Raw genomic sequence first — 24,619 nt, 5'->3', positions numbered from 1 at the left:
TTATTCCTGATACTATGACACTAGCTGGATTCTGTCAATCCTCACAGGATATTGTATGTCTCAATAAGATTGTCTCTCAGAGAAACAAAGGACTGCAGATGCTGGAATCTAGATGAAAATCAATGCTGCTGGAGGAACTCAGCAGGCCAGGCAGCATCCGTGGAGAAAAGCAGGCAGTCAACGATAGGAAAACCTTCAGTCCTGAAGAAGGGTCCTGACATGAAACGTTGACCGCCTGCTTTTCTCTACGGATGCTGCCTGGCCTGCTGAGTTCCTCCAGCAAGATTGTCTCTCATCCTTCTAAACACCCGTAAGTAGCAGGTAAGTTTCTGCAATCACGTTTCATGGCACGGACCCCAGAACTAGTACATCCTTCCTCAAGCATAGATACCAAAACTGCTGTCAGGACCCCAAAATGTGGTCTCTCCAAGATCCTGTATAACCTAAGGCAAGACGTCTATACTTTGGTATTTAAATCTGTTGGAATAAAGGCTTACCCATATGCCTTTCTGATGGCTTACTGAATGTTTGTGTTTTCCTCCTGCATCTCTAAAATCAGAACAGCCCTGATCCCTTTGAACACAGATGTTTCCAGGTTTCTCACCATTTAAAATATGCTTTTCTCTTCTCTTTAACAAGGTACACAGCCTCACTTCCCATATCGTGCTTTCTTGCCCACCCACGTAGCCCAACCACATCCATTCATGTTCTTTACGAGACTTCCTCACAACAACACTCACTTTCCCACCTAACTTCATATCATCAGCAAATATGAACATGTTATATTCTGCCCTTTCCTGTACATCATTTACGTACGTAGGTGAGCCCTGTAGCAACTCTTGTACCAGCCTGACAACCTATAAGATGTGTGTTACTTCCTTCTCTTTATTTTCTGCCTTTTAAAGGGATATGCATCCATACCAATATGTCACTTGAAACCAATTGAATTTACTTACCTTTTACTCGTACTCCCACTTAAATCAAGCTACTTTTAACAGGTTGATTTTTAAATACAGTCATAAGATAAGTGTGTTACTGGAAAGGCCAGCATTTATTGCCCGATCACTAAGGGCCCTTGAGAAGATGGTGCAGAATTATCTTGAACTACTGAAGTGCTGCTGGTGAAGGTACTTCTGTTGAGTTATTGTAGCCATTTCCAGCATATGGACCCAAAGGCAATAAAGAAATGGTGACAAATTTCCAGGTGAAGATGGTGTGAAGCTTGCTACCCTTGTCCACTTTGGTGGTAGAGGTGGTGGGATTGGGAGGCGCTGATGAAGTAGATTTGTCAAGTATCCACAGTGCAATTTATTATCAAAGCTTCGACAGCACCTCAAGTAATCGTTTTGATCTTTGGTAACCGTACATTTAAGCTCCTCATTATATGGACACCTGCTGGGTGCAGGATGTTGCATTGCTTTTGTTCTTGTACTTGAGACATATTTGACTTTGAGAAAACTCTTCATATGTATATGTAGAAACTGCTGCAGTGCAAGAGTGTCAGTGTTTCATCTGCATGTCATGTGATTGTGATGAAAAGATCAAGCATGGTCTTTTACTCCTTTGAGAGGAAAATGTATGCAGCCAGCTGTTTTGGAATACAGGACGAAGAATAATGCTTTCTTAAAATGCTTCATTACAGGATACGAATTACTTGATCCAGGACAAGTAAAACAGTACGATCTTGTAGTTGTCGCAAAGGATTTGGCTGAATTATCTCTCAGTACGAGCACTATAGTGAAGATTGATGTGAAGGAGAATCTGTGGAAGTCACCTGGAAAAATAGAGGTTCCTGAGAATTCTTCTGATCCTCTTCCCAAGACGATCACAAAGGTAAGACCTTCATGTACTGTGAGACTCTCTCTCACCACTCCCCTTCTGTGATGCGAAGTCTCCACTGTGTGCCTATGTACTGAGAATCATTAGTCTGTGTCCATGACTGTCACTTGCACATGGGAGGAAACCCACCATTAATGGTCTCCAGCCTTTTCCTGATTCATTCTGCCCAGTGGACTGAAGGCCATGTGGTACAATCAGTATTAAAATTGTTCTGAAATTACTTACTGAAATAACATTAGTCAAGATACTGCTGAAAATATTAATGTCTGAGCATACTTTAGTGTTAAATTGTTAGTATTTTGAGGCAAGGGAGAGAGACCCAGGGAAAAGCTGCTTTACTTAAACTTCTCTAACTTTTCTCTGACTTTGTATGGTGCTGCAATTACACAGTAATTGCCCATTTTACCTGTCAGGAAAAAAATCGTCTGCTAATTAACAGGTTATGTACTTTTTTTAAACTACATGATCATTGTTAATTGTCAATTAAGCCACCCTGTTCAAAAGGTAAACAATTATAGCTATGGAGTCTGAATCCTTCAGAGTAAAAAGTACTGTTGGAGATTTTAAAGTTTTTAAAAGTATCAGTTTTGTTTCCTGACTGTTGGTTTCAACCTCTTTACTCTTAATCACATTTCCTGTATTTTATTTTTTGTCATAGTTGTTGAGGAGTTTGTCCCATTTTTCTTGCAGTTATAATGATCAGCTTGGAACTATGTGGGCAATATTTCTTGCAATTTAAGCTTGCACAATAAAGTCTGTCTAACATGCTGTAGAAGAGCCAGAAAATGCAGGAAATACTCAGTGTATTTGATCAAAGAGAAAGAGTTCAGAGCTTTTAGTCAGAACTGGGAACGTTTGGAACACAGGCTTGTTTTAAGTTGCAGAGAAGTGAGATAGACCAAAAGAAACACAGGAATGTCTGTGATGGGTGGAGATCAAGAAAAAATAGATGACACAGGTTGGCATTGACTGGGGGTGGGGGGGGGGGGAGCGGAGGGGGATTGGGGGTGAAGGTTTGGAATGGCTGCAAATCCATTGGAGAAAGTGAAAGTAGAGGGAAGAGAGAAAACCATCTGTGCTGGAATTGTGAAATACAGAACAGAGCAGTTGTCAGAAATATGAAGTAAAGCAGAACGCTGGGAAAGGCCGGAAGGTCACGCAGCGTGTGTGGAGAAAGGAAGAGACAAATTACATCAGACTGATCAGGGAGTGGAAAGTAAAAGAAAACGGCAGATGTTTGAAAGCTGACAGACAAACAGAAAACACCAGGAACACTTAGCACACCATGTGGCATCTTATCCCACTGGCCCCTGACACTAGCTTAATTAATTATACTTTCCTTGCTCTTGGCAGCTGATTCCTCCCGATTGGTGTTGATGAGGTCACTGTGCTTGTGTCAGGTTAACCTGGCAGGAGTTCAGCAGGTAGATTTTCCAGTCGGATCGCTGGGATATCTGAGGAGGTTCACACTGCTGTAGATAGGATGAAGAGCCCAAGTGGGTAGAGCAGGGGTTCCACAATCAGCACCTTGATGCACAGAAGACTGTGTGACTATCTCTGTGCTAGAACTGCCGGTTGGGGGAATATTAACTGGTAGGTGTGATGCAAATCCCAAAAGAAAATTTGTCCCATTTTGATAATTTGGAAGATTAGGCATTGTCTATCCATGGCCGCCTTTATTTGATAGGTACCCTGCTGTACTGTTACAGCCTGGTGCTCTCAAGAATGTTCCAATTTGTAAGTTAGATTGGATCTATATTATTTTAGTACACCTTCCGTAATTTCTGCAGTCTCCCCATTCAAAATGATTGTATTCCTGGAACTCCCTTGGAATTCTGTACTACCGGGGACTCAGTTGCACTCTACTATCTGCTTTGTTTGTTTTCCAAGCTGTTTTCTATCATTTATACCACAGACCCAGATTATTACTTTACATCTAATTTTTGCACTGAGGCAGGATTTCCATTTATTTGCTAATGTTTGGCCTAGGATAAAATGATTGAGTTCCTCTATGCATTAACAATTTCTTTGAATATCTGTGAAAATGATACCAATTATTATGGTTGCTTTTACTAACACATTTATAAATTATTCCACAAGATGATTGATATACTTTCAACTTTTGCTTGTCATTCAATGGGCTATGAGCAAACATTTGGCTAATATGTTATATAAGAGTTAGGAAGTTATGTTGCAGCTTTATAAAACTTTAGTTAGGCTGCATCTGGAGTATTGCATTCAGTTCTGTTCGCCCCATTATAGGGAGGATGTGGAGGCTTTGGAGAAGGTGCAGAAGAGGTTCACCAGGATGCTGCCTGGATTAGAGAGCATATGCTATAAAGAGAGGTTGGACAGACTAGTGTTGTTTTCTCTGGAGCGGCAGAGGCTGAGTGGAGACCTGATAGAAGTTTATAAAATTATGAGAGGCACAGGTGGAGTAGACAGCTGGTATCTTTTTCTTGGGGTCAAAATGTCTAATACCAGAGGGCATGCATTTAAGGTGAGTGGGGGTAAGTTCAAAGGAGATGTGTGGGGCAAGTTTTATTTTACACAGAGTGGTGGGTGCCTGGAATGTGCTGCCAGGGGTGGTGGAGGAGGCAGATATGATAGAGGGGTTTAAGAAGCTCTTAGGCGCATGAATGTGCAGAGAATGGAGGGATACGGACATTGTGTAGGCAGAAGGGTTTAGTTTAGTTAGGTGTTTAATTACTAGTTTAATTAGCTTGGCACAACATGGGCCGAAGAGCCTGTTCCTGTGCTGTTCTAAGTGTTCTAATTAAATGGATTAAAATTTGCATGCCAGACTAGAATTGAGACTGATACATAACACATGAAGTTACGCTAAAAACAGAAAATGCTTGAAAAATTTAAAAGGTTAGATACCTTCTGTGGAAACCATTAGTGTTTCAGGTCAAACTTGGGGGGGGGAAAAAAGAAAACAAGCTGGTTCCAAGTTGCAGTGAGGGTCAAATGAAGTGGATAGGACAAGGGCAGGAGGTGTCTCTGATAGCCCGAGAACAGGGTTGTCATTGTGCTCAGTTGTTGAAGAAGACACCTGGTTGACAGATTCATGAGAGCAATCAAAGTGAAACAAAGCAAGGGACATGTAAAAAAAACAGTTCTGATATAAATAGAGATGATGAAGTAACGTTCAGTGATGACTATAAATTCTGATGTGTGGAACAAGTACTGTAAGGAATAAGATAACTTCTTTATATTTAGTTCTTAAATGAGTTTTTGTTGGATGGCTGGAAATGGCAGTTTCTATTCCAGTAAATGATCAATGGATAAGTTGGCAATGTCTTCGATGTAGAATGAACATGTACTTGCATGCTTTCTATGATTCATCCAGCAGAGTGATCTGAATGACTTGGGTGAAGATTTGGTAAGATGTTATGGAAGTTTTAATGTATAAATGGGAATTATTTGACTGAAGGAATACTTTGAAGCATTAACTGAAAAACATAAACTGTAGATGTTCAGAATCGATGTAGCAACAGAAAATGTGAGAAATACTCAACAGGTCAGGCAGCATCTGTAGAGAGAAAATATAGTTAATGCTTCAGGTTGATGGCATTTTATCAGAGCTAGAAAAAGTGAGACTCCAGTATGTTTGGAGGGTGGAGAGGACAGAGTGTCTGTGGTAAGGTGAAGGCCAGGACAGGCTAATGGACACTGGTGGTGCCAGCTGAGCAACAATGGTGAAGGCTCGTTAAACACAATGAACCTGCCTGGAAGAGACAAAAATAGGAAATGAATAAAACGGTGAAAAGATCGAAGCTGGAACTGTGATCTACAAAACCCTGCAGCTGCTGAGAAAGCAGCTTGTAATTGTCTGTAGTTTGTTCACTGTTGCTGCTTACTAAGGCAAATAACAGCTGCTGCTTTACTGAAGGCAGTTAACTCTCAAATAACAGCAGTGCCTGGTATGACAATATGGTACAGTCAGTATGTAAACTTACACTTCATATAACACATGGGTTCTTTTTAAAAAATATATAATGTCAAACATTTGCTTAAAATTACACATGGATAACTATTTACATATGAATTTAACTATTATAAATATACAGTTATAAATTTAATCATAAGTTCACTCAATCCCTTAGTCTTAACCAGAAAGCTCTTTAGTATGAGCTGTACTTCGCAATTCTGAAGTGTTCAATCCAAACACTGATAATTCCAGTGGATCATTCCCTGGACTTTGTATACACCTAGTCTCACACCCTCTTCTGCAATTATTGTTTTGACATCATTGCCTTCACAATTGTGCATCATGATTGCTGATGCATAATCTTAGCTGGTAAATAAAATAGGCAACTGAACCCATCTGTCTCCACTGGCAACCCAAAATTCACTTCCTCCATAACTTGGAAGGTTCCTCCAGATAACGTGCCCAAGATGTTCTTTGCTCTCCCTCAGAAGAAATTTGCTTTATAGATATGTCCTGATTAACCACGGACAGACTTGCTACATGCTTACAGTTGTTTCTTCTATTAATAGGGTGACCTTGAGTATGTTCGATCTAATCATTGGGTGTGTCATAGATACTGTTTAGCATTCCCTTTTTCACCACCTTTATCCAATTTTTCTGTGTGTCTAGTGTCCTGGTGGCCGATGCTGCTTTTCTCAGTATATTTTGCAGATCTAATGATACCATCAGCATGCATGGTACTCAACTATGTACAGGCAGACTACAATCTTAGTCATTAACCCACAATCAAACTAAGAGCAAACTCCAAGGCATGTTGTTGGGCAGATGCAAATTAAAATGTTCCAAAGGGATGTTGTTTGTAGTGCTAGTCTCTTCTTGTCACATACTGTGGCTGTCCACATAAACTCTTTTGGACCGGGAGCGTTTTTTTATTCTGAAAAGTATTTTATTCATAAGATTTGCAATTATATAATTTGGGGTAAACCTTTGACACAATTCACTCCACCTAGCACATCAGTATATTTGCATAGCTTTTTTTACATTGTGTCAACATGGCATTAATTTTTTCCCCCAAATACTTTATCTGGAATAGGTTTCTGCAGTTTTTAACCCAGGGTCCTGTCCCTCTGTATCCAGTGGTGGGAGGACCCCAAGGATTTTGCCACGGAACCTTTGTGCCAGCTGCACTAGCCTTCAATGGTTTATTCATCCTGGTGTAAAGTAACACACGGCAAAGATTAACTTAATTGTGCAGAGACATAAAACAGGTGTTTTTACATCATTTATAATATTATCAAGAATATAAAATTAGCTGATTTATGCTGTTGTGGAATCATAATCAACAGTGGAATGTGATATTTCCAGCTTTAAGGAGGTGAATAGATATTTATAAATTAAATGAATAATTGCTTGTTTCTAATAAAGGAGATAACATTTGTGATAGAGCTGAATTTTGTTTTACAGGAAGATTGAATTTTGTGAGTAAATTGGGGCTTTCTCCATTTTTAAGGAACAAATAGATCACATCTAGCTTTTAACTAGTTGTTAAATTGTTTTTTTTAAACCAGGATTAGAACCGAAAAGGAAAGTTACAATGATTGCCTGGCTTTGCTGTTCCTGAAGAAATAGTGTCACGAAGTAGTCTGCCAGTAAACCATCTTGACTGATGATTATTAAATGTTCAAAAGATGAGAGTTTTTACTTTTCCATCAAGGAAGATAACATAAGCAATAATTGTTTCATTCTCAATTTAGGTTCAGTGGAATACACCTGGTGCAATATTTGACCTCAAGCCAAAGGACAATATGTTTTACCGCAGTTTTCCATTTGTAATTGATGCTAATGGTGACATTAATGTGACGGATTCACTGGATAGAGAAGAAATTAGTAACGTAAGTTCCTGGGAACACAGATTATTGTTGTAAATGTTATGTAAATGTTACTTTAAGCCTTTGCCCTTTTACAGACCATGTCACATGCTCTCTCAATTGCAGAAAAGTTTTGTAGACAGGCACTCTGTGAGGACCCCTTGAATATACATGCTTGCTGAGAAACTGGATGTATTTGCACCCTTTTTTATATATGCATTGCACATAAAAATTGTCTGTAATGCTTGCGTTTATTTTGTGTTGAAGCCTGACTTCAGGGAATTGGAGCGGACATTTTCTGCCCTGAATGACTCTAAAGTGGGTGTCACTTCCTCAACAGATTTATACATGATGATATCATCCAAGTGCAGGGCTCCAATTAATTGCTTATCTAGAGGACTTGGAACTAAATGTCATAATTTAGGGCCTTTGTAATTAACACACAGTTTAACGAGGAGTGCATCATACTGAAATCCTGTGTGACTTGAGTGTCTCCGCCTAGACATCATTTTTTGACTTTACAAATCTCACCCTGACAAGTCCACACACCCACTTGTATTACTGATTGTTGGCCACACTGAGCACAGATTGCAGGATCTGTTTGCTGATATCTTCAGCTAAACAGTCCCTCCATCTATAGTCCCAATGCTGCTTGCTGTCACTGGTGGACTGGGGAGTGATGGGATTATCTCTTTAACTGCACAGATCTGCATCAGAGCAGGCAATGTGCAAGTGTCCAGCACTGCTGCTTAAAGGAAGTAAATCACAATAACAATTTCTTAAAGTAGGGCTGTCCCAATTTCATGATTTTTTTCTTTTTAAGTGTCCCCCATTGGCATTGGAAAAAGTGCCTATTTTGTGTGTTAAAAGAAGGGAGAAGTCCAATTTCCAGGCAATGCATTTTGATGGTGTTTGTGTAAGTCTGTATATCCTGCAATAGGTTTTGAATCAGAATTAGGTTTATTATGTCATGAAATGTGTTGTTTTGGGGCAGCAGTACAGGGCAAGACATAAAAATTACTACACGTTACCAATAAGTAGGTGAAGAAGCAAGTGAGTCCACAAGTTTGATGGTTACAGTATCTACTTTACTCAAAGGGTGCTACCATTGCCTTAAAGGGAGTTGAATAATTTTGGCAGGAAAATTAGAACTTGAATCCCAGTGTAATTTGCAGGAGATACAAAGATCCTCCCTTTAGCCTTCCTCACCACTTTCTCCTCACCTCGCTACTATCCAGGACCCCAAACCCTCTTCAGACGGACAACAACTTCCTTGTCGTAGAATTATAGAATCACGCAGAATGGAAACAGGCCCTATGGTCCGCATGCTCGTGCTGGCTATCAAATACCTTTTATTACCAATGCCATTTCCCAGCACTTGCCCTGCAGCCTTCTGTGCCATGGTGTTCCAAGTACCCATCAAAGAACCTGTGAGAGTACCTGCCTCCAGCACTCCCTGTATTTCTTTCAATTCCATCCTCTGTATTGACTGCAACTAATCCAGTCTCCTGAATGTTGAACAGGCCAGGTGTGAACAAGGTGATGTCTCTGAGACATCACTAATTCTACACCATGATGCATTCTGAAATTACATTTGCTTGTCACTTCAATTCCCCACCCAACTCCCCCTCTGCTCAAATGAAGCTCATTGTAATTTGAGAAGTTGTGCCTCATCTTTGATTTGGTTAACACCAACGTACAACAAGCATTTGGTAAGACAAGTAGAATGAATAGTAGCCCATAAGGAGCTTTTGCCGTTATTGTGCAGGACTTTGTTGAGACCAACATGGAGTATTGAGGTTCGAACATCCTTCCAAGTGGACACTTGTCTTGGAAGCAGTACAATAAAGGTTCAATGTATTAATTGCTGAGCTGAGGGATTCCTCCTCTGAGGAGAGATTGAGTAGGATGGATGAATACTTACTAGAGTTTAGAAAAGGGATAGATTTTGAAAAGATAGACATTGAAACTGCTTGAGAATAAAAGTAAACTGCCAATTATGACAGATTTAATGATAAATTTCTTTGAAGGTTAAGAATCTTTGGAATTGTTTACTCCATAAGATATTCAGCTGTTCAGCATATTCAAGGATGAGATCTTCAGAGGGATATGGGATCAGGCAGGAGAGTCGAGGTAGGGCAAAGGATCCACCATGAGTTCACCAATGGTGGGACAGGCTTAAACAGCCAAATCTCCTGTGTTTATCTTTTATATATTCTCCCTTCTCAACCTTGTTGTTCCTTGTATAGTGTCCAAATTTGGTACGTGGCCCTTCTTCATTAGCTAGAAAAAGATTTGAGATGTATTGACATTTTTGGGCTCCTTTTATATAACCCACTAATTCTTTTATATAATCCAATAATTTTATTATGCAAGCAAACCCATTTTTTATTGGTAATATAGTGACATTTACAAATTTACATGATTAGGCAACTTTTTCTTGCTTGAGTACCTACAAAAGAAACGTTTTCTGTGATATCAACCTGTTTATACTTTCCTACCTACTGGTTAATATTGCTCACTATTTAGTATATTAACTTTTTGACATGTCCTTAGTACGTGCTGTTGGTATATGCTCTGGATAAAAACAGAGAGCCGCTGGAAAAGCCGTTGGAAATTGTGGTCATCGTTAAGGATGTCAATGACAACAGCCCTGTCTGTAAAGAAGCAGTGACTTTCCTTGAGGTGCAAGAAAATGAACAAATGGGTGAGCATAATCTTATCATAAAATACTTGCCATGGTATTCTATGCAATATTTAAATGAATGGAATGCAGATGCTAGAAAACTGCAATAAAAACAGAAAATACTGGAAAAACTCAGCAGGTCAGACGTCATCTTTGGAAAGAGAAACTGAGTTAATGTTTCGGATCCAAGATACTTTGTCAGAACAGGTTAGTTTTCTTCTCTTTCCTGGTTCTGACAAGGATGCTGGACCTGAGGTATTAACTCTGTTTAAATGAATGGATTTAATTTCTTAAGTGTTATGCTGTCTGTATAAAGTCAACATGTTAAGTCCCTTTTGCCAACTAATAGGCTCAACATTTTTGCAAATGGTTTTGTCTCGGTGTGGAAAAACCAGCTTGTAACCAATTGGGTGGTGCCTCAGTTTTTAGCTCGGCATAAATTTCCAGGCATACAAGTATTGAATAAGACTGCAAGGCAACAATTTTCTAAGGAAGCCACCTGCCTTCCAGATCTTATGAAAGGTACTTAACATGGATCCACAGATGCTGCTTGACCTGTTAAGTATTTCCAGCACTTTTTTTATTTGTAATTTCCAGCATCTGCAGCATTTTATTTTTGGATTACCACTTTCTAGTTTCTTTTGGCAAGTTGCATTTGGCAGACTGTATCTAAATTGGGTTGGCGATAGGAGACAGAAGGTGATGATAGAAGGTTATTTTTGCCTTGGATGCCTATGATAAGCAGTGTCCCACAAGGATCAGTGCTGGGACCCTTGCTCTTTGTAACGTACGTGAATGACTTGGATCCAGATGTGAGAGGCACGACCAGAAAGTACGCAGATGACATGAAGGTTGGTGGAGCTGTTGACAGTGTGGAAGGTAGTCTTGGGCTGCAGAGAGATGTCGATGTGTTGGTGGACCGGGCTGAGAAGTGGCAGATAGAATTTAATCTGGACAATTGTGAGGTAATGCATTTTGGGAGTACTAGCGAGGCTAGGGCATATGCCATGAACAGTAGGTCTTGGGGAGTATTGAGGAACAGAGGAACCTTAGAGTTCAAGTCCACAGATTCTTGAAGGTGGCAACACAGGTAGATAATGTGGTTAAGAAGATGTATGGAATACTGGCCTACTATTAGTCAGAGCAGAGGCACAAGATAGATTCCACAGATGCTGGAATCCGGAGCAACGCACAAAGTGCTGGAGGAATTCGGCAGGTCAGGCAGCATCCACGGAGGGAAACGAACGGTCGATGTTTTGGGTCGAGACCCTTCATCAGGACTGAAAAACAAGAGGGCAGAAGCCAAAATAAGAAGGTGGAGGGAGGGGGATAGGCGAGTCCAGGTGGGTGGGTAAGGGGGAAGAAGTAAGAAGCTGAGAAGTGTTAGGTGGAAGAGGTAAAGGGCTGAAGAAGGAGGAGTCCGGTAGGAGAGGGCAGTGGACCATGGAATAAAGGACGGGGGAGGAGAGGAGATGGGCAGGTCATGAGGGCGGGGAGGGGAAGAAAATGGGTGAGGGGGCCACAGGAATGAGGGAAGATGGGGGGGGGGGGGTGCGGAATGAAGCACAGAAGGAGGCTATTTGGCTCACAACACCATTTTTTTATCTCTTCCAAATATTTGTTTAGCTTTTGAAAACCTGTTTCCACCACCCTTTTAGACAGTGCATTTCAGATCACAACTTGCTGTATTTTTATCCCTTAGGCACTTCAAGTTCTTCTGCTGATTGCCTTGTATCTGTCCTCATGTACACTCTACAGTTCACCTCTCACGTTCTCCCATTACAGGTCTGCATGACCTTTGTTTTTTTTTAACTGAGCTTTGCATTTCTGAGTTTTGCCCGATACTTTGGTCTATTTCTAGCTGTTTCTTTGGTATCTTCCCACCGTGTGGATTTGCTGACTGCTGCTGCCGTGAGCCAAGTGTCCATGAACCTCTCGTGAGTGAGCTGAACATTGCCATTGAGCTGATTGATTACATTGTGTGTAATAACAGGATCTGAATTAGCTGCACACATTGTGAACCAGCAGGGTCATGTCTGCTGCCTTTCAGCCGAATAGAGTTTGTATTGTGTGTAGACTTTTTTAGTTGGCTATTGATATTTTGCTATCCAACTGCAGTTGTACACTTTGGAAGCAGAAATAAGCAGGCAGATTATTATCTAGAAGGAGAGAAAATTCAAAGTACGGAAGTACAAAGGGACTTGGGGGTACCCGTGCAGGATACCTTAAAGGTTAACCACCAGGTCGGATCGGTGGTAAAGAAAGCGAATGCTATGTTGGCATTCATTTCGAGAGGTATAGTGTATAAAAGTAAGGAAGTGTTGATGAGGCTCTACGGGGCACTAGTGAGGCCTCATTTGGAATATTGTGCACAGTTTTGGGCCCCACATCTGAGGAAGGATGTGCTGACGTTGGAGAGGGTTCAGAGGAGATTTATGAAGATGATTCCAGGAATGAAAGGGCTTACGTATGATGAGCGTTTGTCGGCTCTTGGACTGTACTCACTGGAGTACAGAAGAACGAGAGGGGACCTCATAGTGACATTTAAAATGTTGATAGGAAAGGACAGAGTAGATGTGGCTAGGCTGTTTCCCTTGATGGGCGAGTCCAGGACCAGAGGACACAATCTTAGAATTAGAGGGTACAGTTTCAAAACAGAGATGAGGAAAAATTTCTTTAGCCAGAGGGTGATGAATTTGTGAAACTCCTTGCCACGTACAGCAGTGGAGTCCAGATCAGTGGGGGCGTTCAAGGAGGAGATAGATAGATATCTAAGTAGTCAGGGCATCAAAGGATATGGGGATAAGGCCGGAAATTGGGATTAGAATGGTTTTTTTTCTGTTTTTGTTTCCCCATTTCTCATTTCTTTTTTCCCTTTTCCTTGGAGCGGACTCGATGGGCCGAATGGCCTGCTTCTGCTCCCTTGTCTTGTGATCTTGCTAGTGCTTTACTTCATTTTAGTTTTTGTATTCTCACGAAATGCTGGAGGAACTCAGCGGGTCAGACAGCATCTATGGAGGGAAATAAACAGTCAATGTTTTGGGTCGAGACCCTTCATCAGGATTGGAAAGAGGGCAGAAGCCAGAATAAAAGGGGAGGGGGAGGAGCACAGGCTGGCGGATGGTAGGTGAGTCCGGGTGGGGGGGGGGGGGGGGGGGGGGGGGGGGGGGAGGGGGGGATGAATGGGAAGTGATGTGAGAAGCTGGGAGGTGATCGGTGGAGGAGGCAAAGAGCTGAAGAAAGAGGAATCTGATGGGAGAGGACAGTGGACCATGGAATAAAGGGGAGGAGGTGGGCAGGTTGAGAGGGTGGGAAAGGGAAGGGGTGAAGGGGCCACAGGAAAAGGGAAAACAAAGATTGGGGGGGGGGGGGAGGAGGAAAACAGAGGGGAGGGGTTACCGGAAGTTAGAGAAATTGATGTTGATCGCGTCAGGCTGGAGACTGCCAAGATCAGTTCTGCTTTCTGCCCTCTTCCTTTCCAGTCCTAATGAAGGGTCTCAGCCCGAATCATCGATTGTTCATTTCCCTCCATAGATGCTGCCTGACCTGCTTAGTTCCTCCAGTATTTTGTGTGCGTTGCTCCAGATTTCCAGCATCTGTAGTCTCTTTCGTGCCTTGGTTGTATTCTATTGTTAGTTGAAGTCTACTGATAGGTTGTAGATAGTATTTTCTCACAGACTTGCACTTTCATTTCTGTATTTACCACAAGTACCAAACAGCACTGCACTCCCCTTGTGCTGGATTAGTTGTTCCAACTTTAAAAGGGGAAAGTGGGCGTTAAGGGATAACAGCTCATGGGATTTGCCTTGTGATAGGTGTTGGGTCATTGACTTGTATAATCCCAGCAAACTCATGGGGTGGAGAGCATTGGTATGAGTAGTCTGTCTGGAAATGGAAGAAGTAATTTGGAGGGTGGAGCTTGGCAACTCTTTCTGCTGGTTATCTAAAAGATACTCATGTACGTTGATAAGATTTTCTGTCCATCTGGTGGAAGCTGGTCTGAGATCACAAGGACCTATGCCAGCATTTTGAAACCCGTGCTACTTATGGATGTGTGTCTTTTGTCATTGGGGAATTCTGGCATTTCTATGGTTAATTTGAAGGATTTGCCAGATTACGTATCAAATATGAAGTGCTAGGTCAGTTGTGATGAAATAGGTTTTAATGTTCGATGCTGGAAATGCTCAGCAGGTCAGGTGGCATCTGTGGGAAGAGAAATGGTTAATACTTCAGGTCGAAGACCCTTCATGAAACTGTATCAATATGTTTTCACTCTAACTGCTCCCATTCACTCATTGACCAGGTAACCTGTTCTATCTTATCCCCACGGTCACCCCAGTTTCACCCTGTGGGAGACTCCTTGCAGTTTCACAAGCCGCTTTTGTTTTTTTCCCCAGTTCTGATGAAGTGTCTTTGACCTGAATTCTTAACTCTGTTTCTCTTCCCACAGGTGAGGTCTGACCTGCTGAGTATTTCCATTTTCTGCTTTTGAGTAAAAGGAAGTTAGGGTGGTGAGATCCCACTCGGACCTCTGCCCCCAAACAAACTGGGTAGTGACAGAATGAGTCCAACCAGGTTCCTGAAGTAATGTATTTTGGATTACATGAGTGTTCTGGGCCAGGGTTATGCACAGGGTACTCAAGAAATAAAAAACAATCAGTTAAAATCTTTGGAGACACGAGAGCAACAGACAAACCATTGGAGCAACTGAGCAGGTCAAGCCGAATCTGTAGAGAGTTGACACTTTGGGCCGAGACCCTTTATCTGGACTGAGAGTAGAGGGAGTAGCTGGTATGAAGAGGTGAGGGGAAGAGGCAAGGCAAGAGCTGGCAAGTGATAGGAGGATTTGGGTGAATCTGCCAATCTCCTCACCTGGATCCACCTATCACTATCTGCCAATCACCCTGCTCCTTCCAATCCTGAAGAACTTTCCTTCTTCCTGTCTCTTCACTCCTGACACGATCCCCATCTTCACATCTTTACTCTCCTGTTTCTGGCTACACTGGGTACTCTTAACCCCATCACTCCATTGACCCACATTCTCCATTCATGTCCTTGTGTGTGGACAACCAAACCGTCAGAAACCCACAAGCCATCTTTTAGCTTCCCTTGCTCATCCCATGAGCAACCAAACAAGAATTGGGAAAATAGCTGCCATTATTGGTGTTGGTTTATTATTGTCACTTGTACCGAGGTACGGTGAAAATCTTGTCTTGCCTACCGACCGTACAGGTCAATTCATTACACAGTGCAGATACATTGAGTTAGTACAGAGTGCATTGATGTAGTACAGGTAAAAACAATAACAGAATGTAGAATAATTACTTTGCTAATCATTGTTTCTCCTTTTTGTTGGAATTTAGGATTAATGGAAACAATTTCAACCTATCCTGTACAACTGACATGAAGATGTTGCTTATTGTTTTGTACCTTCCCAATTCTATTTTCACTGTTTTCAACGGGAGGGCTGATTTAATTCAGTTTTACTTGTTGCTTTGGTTAATGTTACATTACATGTATACGCAGCTAATATTTGTCTCTGTTGGGACAACAAACGTGTGAGGTAAACAGCTGGGTCCCAAAATATAACCAATATTATTTTCTGAAGATCATACCATTGGGCTGGATTTTACCTGGAAGTACTGTTAATTCTGCATGGAACTCCTGGGACTTTCCCTTGTCAGTGCCAGCAAGTTCGGGATTTTTGTACATCTGTGGAAACAGGAGTCCTGAACTTGCCACAAGTGGTTACTGCTGATTTCTTGATTGCAGAGTATTTGTAGAGTGCAGAGGTGTCTGCTTCCACCAATTCTCTGGCACTGCATTCTGGGCACCTACCACCCTCTGTTGGGGGGGGGGGGGGTGGGGAAACAACCTTGCCCCTGAAATCTCCTTTAAATTTCCTCTTGTTACTTGAAACCAATGCCCTCTAGTATTTGACAATTTCATCCTGGGAAAAATACTCTGGCCATCTACCCTATCTATGGCTCTCACAATTCTATATACTCCTATCAGGTCACCCCTCAGCTTCTGACATGCCAGAGAAAACAATCCAAGTTTGTCCAACCTTTCCTTATAGCTAATACTCTCTAACCCAGGCAACATTCTGGTGAACCTCTTCTGCACCCTCTCAAAAGCCTCCACATCCTTTCTGCAATGATCTGAACTGCACACAATACTCCAAATATGGCCTAACCAAAGTTTTATACAGCTGCAACATGACTTCACAACTGTTATACTCAATGCTCCGACAAATAAATATCAAATAACAGATGAGCTTCATTGTGGCATATGTTTCTTTACTTCATTGCATATTTTCTTAATTCAGGAAGCAATATTGGAAGTGTACTTGCAACAGACCTGGATGAAGAAGGGACAAAAAACTCCATGCTGAAATATAAAATCCTTGATCAAGAACCAAAGATTCCTGAAGATAACATGTTCAAAATTAATGACTTTGAAGGAACTATCCAACGTTTCAATGGGAAACTAGAAAAGAAAAATGCACCAGAATACCTTTTAAGAGTCCAAGTCACAGACCAAATGGGAATTGAAGGAGGTATGTAGAAATCTCTCGTATCCAAAAACAATATGGTGTGCTGTCTGTATAATAGCAATACATAAGCAGAATCTCAAGATGCTCTTCAAAAGCCTTGCTTTGAGAGATTCATTTCAGAAATGCTGGTTTGCCAAATCTCGGTTATAATTCTCAATGTACAAGGCCAGATTTTTCCTGTGCTTTGGTGGTCTTGGGCTAAAAAATGGAGGAAAGTTCAACTGAGGAGGCCTGCAACTGAAGAGCTACCAGTATACTTCACCACCACCATCCACCAACCCCACCGCCCCCTCCCTGCCCAATCTTGCTGAGGAGCAGAGCATGGCTTAAACCAGACAGCAATTTACCACACTTGCTTCCCACATGGGATGTTTTGCTCTTTTTTTAAAAAAAAGATGCAAGATAAATGGAAGTGCTGTTATAACATCTTGCTTTCTGAGCTAAACACTTAGTCTGATGTGAATTAAAGAAAACAATCCCTTCTGTCTCCCTGTCTGAGGTTAGTAAAAATTGGCTCTCACAGCTGTCTGTTTGAAGATCTAAATAATTGTCTGCATGTCTGTCCATTTATTTGGAACTTCCAACTGTTTTAAGAAGTCCCTGGTCCTAAATGCTCAAAACCAAGGACCTCCCAAAACAGCAGACGTGTAAAGATTATTGACCAATGAGACGAGGCAATGAAATGCTTTTTGTTTATAGTCTTTGAGAATAAATCACCAGAACAAAATGCATTCACATTTTAATACTTCTATTCTTTCTAAACTACATAGAACATAGAATGCAGGACAGTACAGCACTGGAACAGGCCCTTCGGCCCACCATGTCTGTACCGAATTAACGAAATCTCTTCTGCCCACTTGTGATCCATATCCCTCCATTCCCTACACATCTACCCGCTATCTAACAGCGTCTTAAACACCACTATCGTATCCACCACTACCCCTGGCAACCCGTTCCTACTCGCTCTCTGTGTGGATGGTTGGGGGAAACGTGCCCTGCACATTCCCTTTAACATCTCCCCCCTCACCTTAAATGCATGTCCCCTAGTGTTTGCTATGATTATGTGTTACTTAACACAAATGTGAAATATAACTTTCTCCCACATCCTTTGTCAAATTTGTCTAAAGAATCCCGAAATGGAGCCACCTCCATGATATTAATTTCCTTTTGGAGCTGCTTTTGTACTGCTGAGTGTCAGTCATTCTGTTTATTTTTGCCTGTGGTTTCTGGCAGCCACTTTTAGCCTGTTTTCTTTGGAGCTACCACTGACTGGGAGAGGGCTGTGGATGGGGAATTAGCAGCATTCGTTCTTGTTTTATACGCAAGCAACCAGGAATAACAGTTGTGGAGATTTCAGATCTTGCTATTCAAAGTTGCTTGGCAGTGGAGGAGTGCCTAATCCAGGCAGCAGCTATCTGGGGGAATGCTGAAGGGAAACCTGTCTCCTACTACACCAATCTTCACACTCAATGGATTATCCTCCACCAGGTGATGTGACCAAACAACACCTCTTCTCCCTTCTCTCCATTTTCAGAATTCCAGAGGGATTGTCCCTGGATGATCCCCATGGGTCACTCAATCACTCCTAAAACACTTCCTATTGCAGCTTCCTGTGCAATTGTAGATGATGTACCAACTGACCTCTTACTTCTCTAATCACGATCAATGGTCCCAAACATCCCAGTTGAAACATTGACTTACACGTACTTCCCCCAACATGTTGTGATACACCTGCTGCCCATGATTCAGTATCCTCTACTCTGGGCTAGCTGAATGAAAATTGAGTGACTGCTTTGCAAGACACTAATTATACCAATTACACATGAATACATAAATACATTAATTCCCTCTTTGTCAATGGCTTCCTTAACAATTACAATAAATGATCAATGTAAACCCAAAGAGCAGCATTTCATCTTTCTTTTGAGCTTATTGTGTCCTTCTAGATTAAATATGGAATTCAGCTATACTGTTAATGGTCTACTCTTCCCATTTATAGTTCCTATTTTGTTTCAATACATAACACATTAATACCCCCTTTGACCTTGCATATTGCCTGTTCCCATCTATAATCCAGAGTTGCCCACTTTTGGGAAGTCTTTTTTTATTTGCTGACATGACATGTAGATTCCTAACTGGGTGGCATGGTAGTGCAGCGGTTAACGTAACGCTATTACAGTGCCAGTGACCCAGGTTCAATTCCGGCTGCTGTCTGTAAGGAGTTTGTATGTTCTCTCCATGTCTGCGTGGGTTTCCTCCGCATGCTGGTTTCCTCCACATTCCAAAGACGTACAGCTGTGGGCGTGCTATGTTGGCACCGGAAGAGTGGCGACACTTGCGGGCTGCCCCCAGTACATTCTCAGTAACACAAAAAGCCGAATTTCATTGTTTCGATGTACATGTGACTAATAAATAAATACCTTTTCTCTTATGTTAACTGTCCTTTTGAACTAAGTGGTGTGCTCGGCTATTTCAGAGGGCAGTTAAGGCCCAACAGCATTTGTAGGCCTGACTCACATATGGCCAAACCAGGTAAAGATTTTGTGAAGGAGTGGTGAACCATATGGATGTTTATGATGATCTGGTCATTTCATGCTCATCAGTACAGATACCAGCTTATTATTGCAAGATTTATTTAATTACCATACTTGAACCTAATTTCCCCAGATGATATGCTGGGATTTGCAATCGCGTCTCCAAATCAATAGCTCTGACTTTGCATATTAGTCTGCTTTGTAACCATTACCTTTTAACATCTGAATGCTCAAAAGTTGACAAAACACATACCAGGTTAATTTGGTAAGGTTTCTATTTTACTTGAGAGTTTGGACTATTTTGTAATTGAAATTTTTTATATATTTCCTAGGACTAAGCACCGAATGCCTCGTCAATATCTCTGTTATTGATATCAATGACAAGATCCCTATCTTTGAAAGCCCGAAGGTAAATGTAAAACCAATATCTGCAATGGTTGCCAGATTATAAAGGAGTTTGATGCTGCAGTTTTACGCTGCAGAATGTAGGGCAGGGTCTGATTGTGAACGGTTATTAATGTTTATGTTTGAAACTGTACATTGAACATAATGGCATAAGAAAAAGAAGCCATATGAGACCATTTAGCCCCTCGTGTTTGCTTGACCATTCAATAAGATCTTGGCTGATCTTTTACCTCAATGCCACTTTACTGAACTAAGCCCACATCATTTGATTCTCCTATTAGCTAAAAATCTATCAATTTCTACCTCCAAAGCCTAGTTTGGTAGAGAATTCCAAAGATTCCTTACCATCTGAGTGAAGAACTTTCTCATCTGTCCTGAATGATTATTTTGAGATGGTGACCCCTGGTTCTAGACACCCCACCTAGGGGAAGCATCTTCTCTGCATCTACCCTGTCAAGCCCATAACTATTTTAAACTTTTTATTGATATCACCCCTGGTCTCTTAGACCACGATCCCTTTTAGGTCTCAAATGCTGACTCACATTATGGGATGGATTCTGAGGTTTGTTTGTTGCTTGAGATTTTCTAATTACAATAATTATTCTTTCATTTTTGCTCGATGAGAGTGGACAAGTTCAGTCAAGAAGCTTTCAAATGCCTGCAAGTTACATGACAGGAATGTCATGGAATTCTCTACTTTTGCTCTCTAACTACACTCAAGCAGCTCGACTAAATCTGCTTGATGGAAGCTCCATTCTCCACCATAAACAGGCACACCTGCCACCATCTAAAAACAACTTGCTAACACTTCAATAACATCAGGTGAACTCCTAACGCTTATTCTAGAAGTATGGCAAGAGGCACACCACTTTGTGCAAGTTCTGCTCCAAGCTGCACACTATGTTGACTTGGGCATTTATTGTTTCTCTTTGTTGCTGGGTGAAAGTTCAGAGTTTTCCTACCTAACAGCACTGTGGGAGTACCTTCTTCTCAGGCTGCCCGTCAGGATCAAGGATGATTGACTTCCACTTCAGTTCTGAGGAGTGGAAGATGATTATGCACTAATTCCTTTAATGTGGGGCTGCTGTTACACACTCGTTACCACCTGGTCTTGACAGAACAAGGTCTTGCTCCAATGGCAAAGAGGTCTAAGGTAATTGGAGACCAGATTCTGGTGTACAGACCTAGCGAATGCACACACTAGGAACACACGGAGGCTTTCGAGACTCCCCTCCACACCCCACAATTACACAATTCTGTGTAAACCTGTTTCTTCATCGAGCATTCCAAGCAAATTCATCACTAAAATCTCCAAGACCTGGGACTCAACACCTCCCTTTGCAACTGGATCCTTGACTTTCTGACCAACAGACCGCAATCAGTGAGGATAGGCAGCAATACCTCCAGCATGATTATTCTCAACACTGGTGCCCCACAAGGCTGCATCCTCAGCCCTCTACTCTACTCCCTATACACTCATGACTGTGTGGCCAGATTCTGCTCTAACTCCATGTACAATTTGCAGATGATACCACCATAGTCCGTATCTCAATAATGATGAGTTGAAGTACAGGAAGGAGATAGAGAGCCTAGTGACATGGTGTCATGACAACAGCCTTTCCTTCAATCTGCAAAACAAAAGAGCTGGTCATTGACTTCAGGAAGAGGGTGCAGTGTACATGCTCCTGTCTATGTCAACGGTGCTGAGGTCGAGAGGGTTGAGAGCTTCAAGTTCCAAGGAGTGAACATCACCAACAGCCTGTCCTGGTCCAACCATATCGACGCCACGGCCAAGAAAGCTCACCAGCGCCTCTACTTCCTCAGCAGGCTAAAGAAATTTGGCATGTCCCCTTTGACACTCACCAACTTTTATTGATGCACTATAGAAAGCATCCTATCCGAATGCATCATGGCTTGGTACAGCAACTGGTCTTCCCAGGACCGCAAGAAACTGCAGAGAGTTGTGGACACAGCTCAGCATATCACAGAAACCAGCATCCCCTCCATGGACTCTGTCTACACTTCTCGATGCCTCGGTAAAGCAGCCAGCAAATCAAAGACCCCACCCACGCCGGACATTCTCTCTTCTTCCCCCCTCCCATTGGGCAGAAGATACGAAAGCCTGAAAGCACGTACCACCAGGTTCAAGGACAGCTTCTATCCCGCTGTTATAAGAATATTGAATGGTTCCCTAGTACGATAAGATGGACTCTTGACCTCACAATTTACCTCGTTATGACCTTGCACCTTACTGTCTACCTGCACTGCACTTTCTCTGTAACTGTAACACTTTATTCTGCACTCTGTATTATTTTGCCTTGTACTACCTCAATGCACTGTGGAATGAATTGATCTGTGTGAACGGTACGCAAGACAAGTTTTTCACTGTACCTCGGTACAAGCGACAATAATAAACCAATTTCAATACCTTCATTTGTTCTCAGTGCCACTGCCCATGCACTCTGGTTGCTCAGTTCCCCTTTCTCATCTCCTTTCCTGCCTTCCCACTCCCTTGTTCACCTCATGGTCTGTAACTCTCCGCGAAGGTATCTCAGCAGCTATATCTCAAAAGCAATTAGGGTTGGATAATACATTTTGGCCCGGCCTGCAAAATTGACATTGCATGTACGAATGTTTTAAAAAAAAAAGATCCATTCACCGTCCTGATGGAGGGTGTCGGCCTGAAACATTGACTGTTCTTTTCCCCCCACAGATGCTGCCCGACCCGTTGAGTTCCTTCGTGTTGTTGCTCCATTCACAGCTCTTTTTGACTGTGAACTATTTCACACACGCTTCACGTATCCTGGAGCTGGGTGGCCATATTCTTGATTGACTGAATTCAAACTATCCTTTATTGAAGCACATTTTGTTCCATATCTAATCACTTCATATTATTTGTTGTTTTAGAAGTGCTTTGGTATAAAAGATACAACAGAAAGCAATTTGTTTTATGTTGTACCAGCGCCAGCAACCCAGGTTCAATTCCGGCCACTGTCTGTAAGGAGTTTGTACATTCTCCCCGTGTCTGTGTGGGTTTCCTCCGGGTGCTCTGGTTTCCTCCCACATTCCAAAGACATACGGGTTAGGAAGTTGTGGGCATGCTATGTTGGCGCCAGAAGTGTGGGGACACTTGCGGGCTGCCCCCAGAACACTCTACACAAAAGATGCATTTCACTGTGTGTTTTGATGTACATGTGACTAATAAAGATATCTTCTTCTTCTTGTTGACGATGTATGCAACGCTATTTTACCTGTTGTTGTTTTATGTTCTTATTCCCTTAGTACGGTCCAATCACCTTGGAGGAAAACACTTCACTGAATAAAGTGCTAATAGAAATTCAGGCTACAGATGATGATGAGGCTCTAACAGGCAGTTCTGAAATATTGTACAATGTTGTGGATGGTGATGAAAATGGAACTTTCAAAATAATAACTGACAAAAGCACCAATAGGGGACTGGTACAGTTGGCGAAGGTAAAGCAATGGAAAAAAATCATAACTTCTGTTGCGAGATTAACATAGTTTGTGTTTAAATAACTGTAGCTTTGATATATCATATCAATTTTTTTGGATTGACAACTGAATGAATGAATTCCTACTGCGTGATGCATCAGATAAAGTGAGGTGGCTCAGTATGGTATTTGATGCAATGGCTCTGGATGGTGGTAGAGTTGAATGTTAAAGGATTTGCCTGAGGAAAACAATACATTCTATGGGACACAGAGATACTTGTGCTGGTGGAACTTGGTCTGAGAGGAAAAGTAAGGACAATGCAGGGAAAGTTTTGTTACTGAAGGCAAGAAGCCAAGAATGCAGGTTTTAGGGGTAAATACAGACCTAGTTTAACAATGGGATTTGGCAATTTTTATACAATGTCTCAGGATGGAAATTTTCATTTTTTTGTAGAAGAGTTCAAACGTAAAAAAAATCCATGTACTCCTTGCAATTGACAGCACGTTGACCTGTAAGGAAGGCAAATGCCAGTGGCTTGTCACTTGCATTATTGCAAGCAAACAGAGGAGGTGCCATGTTATTGGCTGAGGATTTTAAGTTTGGTTTTGCTTTTGTGTGCTGGATGGCCTTCTGGTGACTTCCCAATTTCCAAGGTAGCTAATAAGGAGTGAAAACCTCATCCAGTCCTGTTGCGAGGATGCAGTTGGCACATGGATATACAGAGGAAAAATATACAGTTCAAAGAAGTAAAGCATTATTTAGATTAAATTTGTTTGTTTTATTACATTTATTAATGCCACAGAAGTGTATCAGTGTAACACTCGGTATGTGAACCTTAATGATAGCATTAAAATTTTAGTTATTCTTTTGAGTGAGTAAGATTGTCCATTGACCCATCATTCCTACTGCTCTGCTCTTCCAGCCTTTGGACTTTGAAGCTCGTTCAGTTTTTGAACTAAACATCAGTGCCACAAATCCAGAACCGCTGGTCGATGGAGTGTACTACAACTTGAGCTCGTTCACTTTACTCTTTGTCAATGTGACTGATGATGATGAACCACCACGTTTCTTGAAACCTTTATATCAACAATGGATATTTGAAAATGCCTCCAAAGGAGATGTGTTGCTAAAGGTGGAAGCCTATGATCCTGAAGGTTCTGCAGTGAGGTACAAAACATCGATAATATATTTACTGAAACGTATAACAGCAGGATGGCAATAGGTGACACAGATAGTTATGATTGGAGATTTTTTTGAATTATTGTTGTATGTTAAGAATGAGGTCAAAGCCTCAAAGATAAGTGACAGCTCCCCCTAAAAATAAGTAATATAGTATTGATTACT

At 41.6% G+C, this 24,619-nt stretch overlaps 1 protein-coding gene across 3 annotated transcripts in view; it reads left to right on the top strand.

Moving 5' to 3' along the window:
- Positions 1-24,619, top strand: part of cdh17 (cadherin 17, LI cadherin (liver-intestine)) — a 92,711-nt gene that overhangs the window by 27,464 nt on the left and 40,628 nt on the right. For all 3 annotated transcript variants that reach the window (XM_052023743.1, XM_052023745.1, XM_052023744.1), the window contains exons 7-13: positions 1,643-1,833; positions 7,528-7,665; positions 10,198-10,348; positions 16,656-16,886; positions 19,750-19,826; positions 23,105-23,296; positions 24,198-24,442. In XM_052023743.1, coding sequence (XP_051879703.1) covers positions 1,643-1,833; positions 7,528-7,665; positions 10,198-10,348; positions 16,656-16,886; positions 19,750-19,826; positions 23,105-23,296; positions 24,198-24,442 — 1,225 coding nt within the window. The remainder of the gene's footprint in view (positions 1-1,642; positions 1,834-7,527; positions 7,666-10,197; positions 10,349-16,655; positions 16,887-19,749; positions 19,827-23,104; positions 23,297-24,197; positions 24,443-24,619) is intronic.

Source organism: Pristis pectinata, chromosome 9 (assembly GCF_009764475.1).
Source record: "Pristis pectinata isolate sPriPec2 chromosome 9, sPriPec2.1.pri, whole genome shotgun sequence".
Lineage (NCBI taxonomy): Eukaryota > Metazoa > Chordata > Chondrichthyes > Rhinopristiformes > Pristidae > Pristis > Pristis pectinata.
This window is presented reverse-complemented; position numbering and strand designations above follow the sequence as displayed.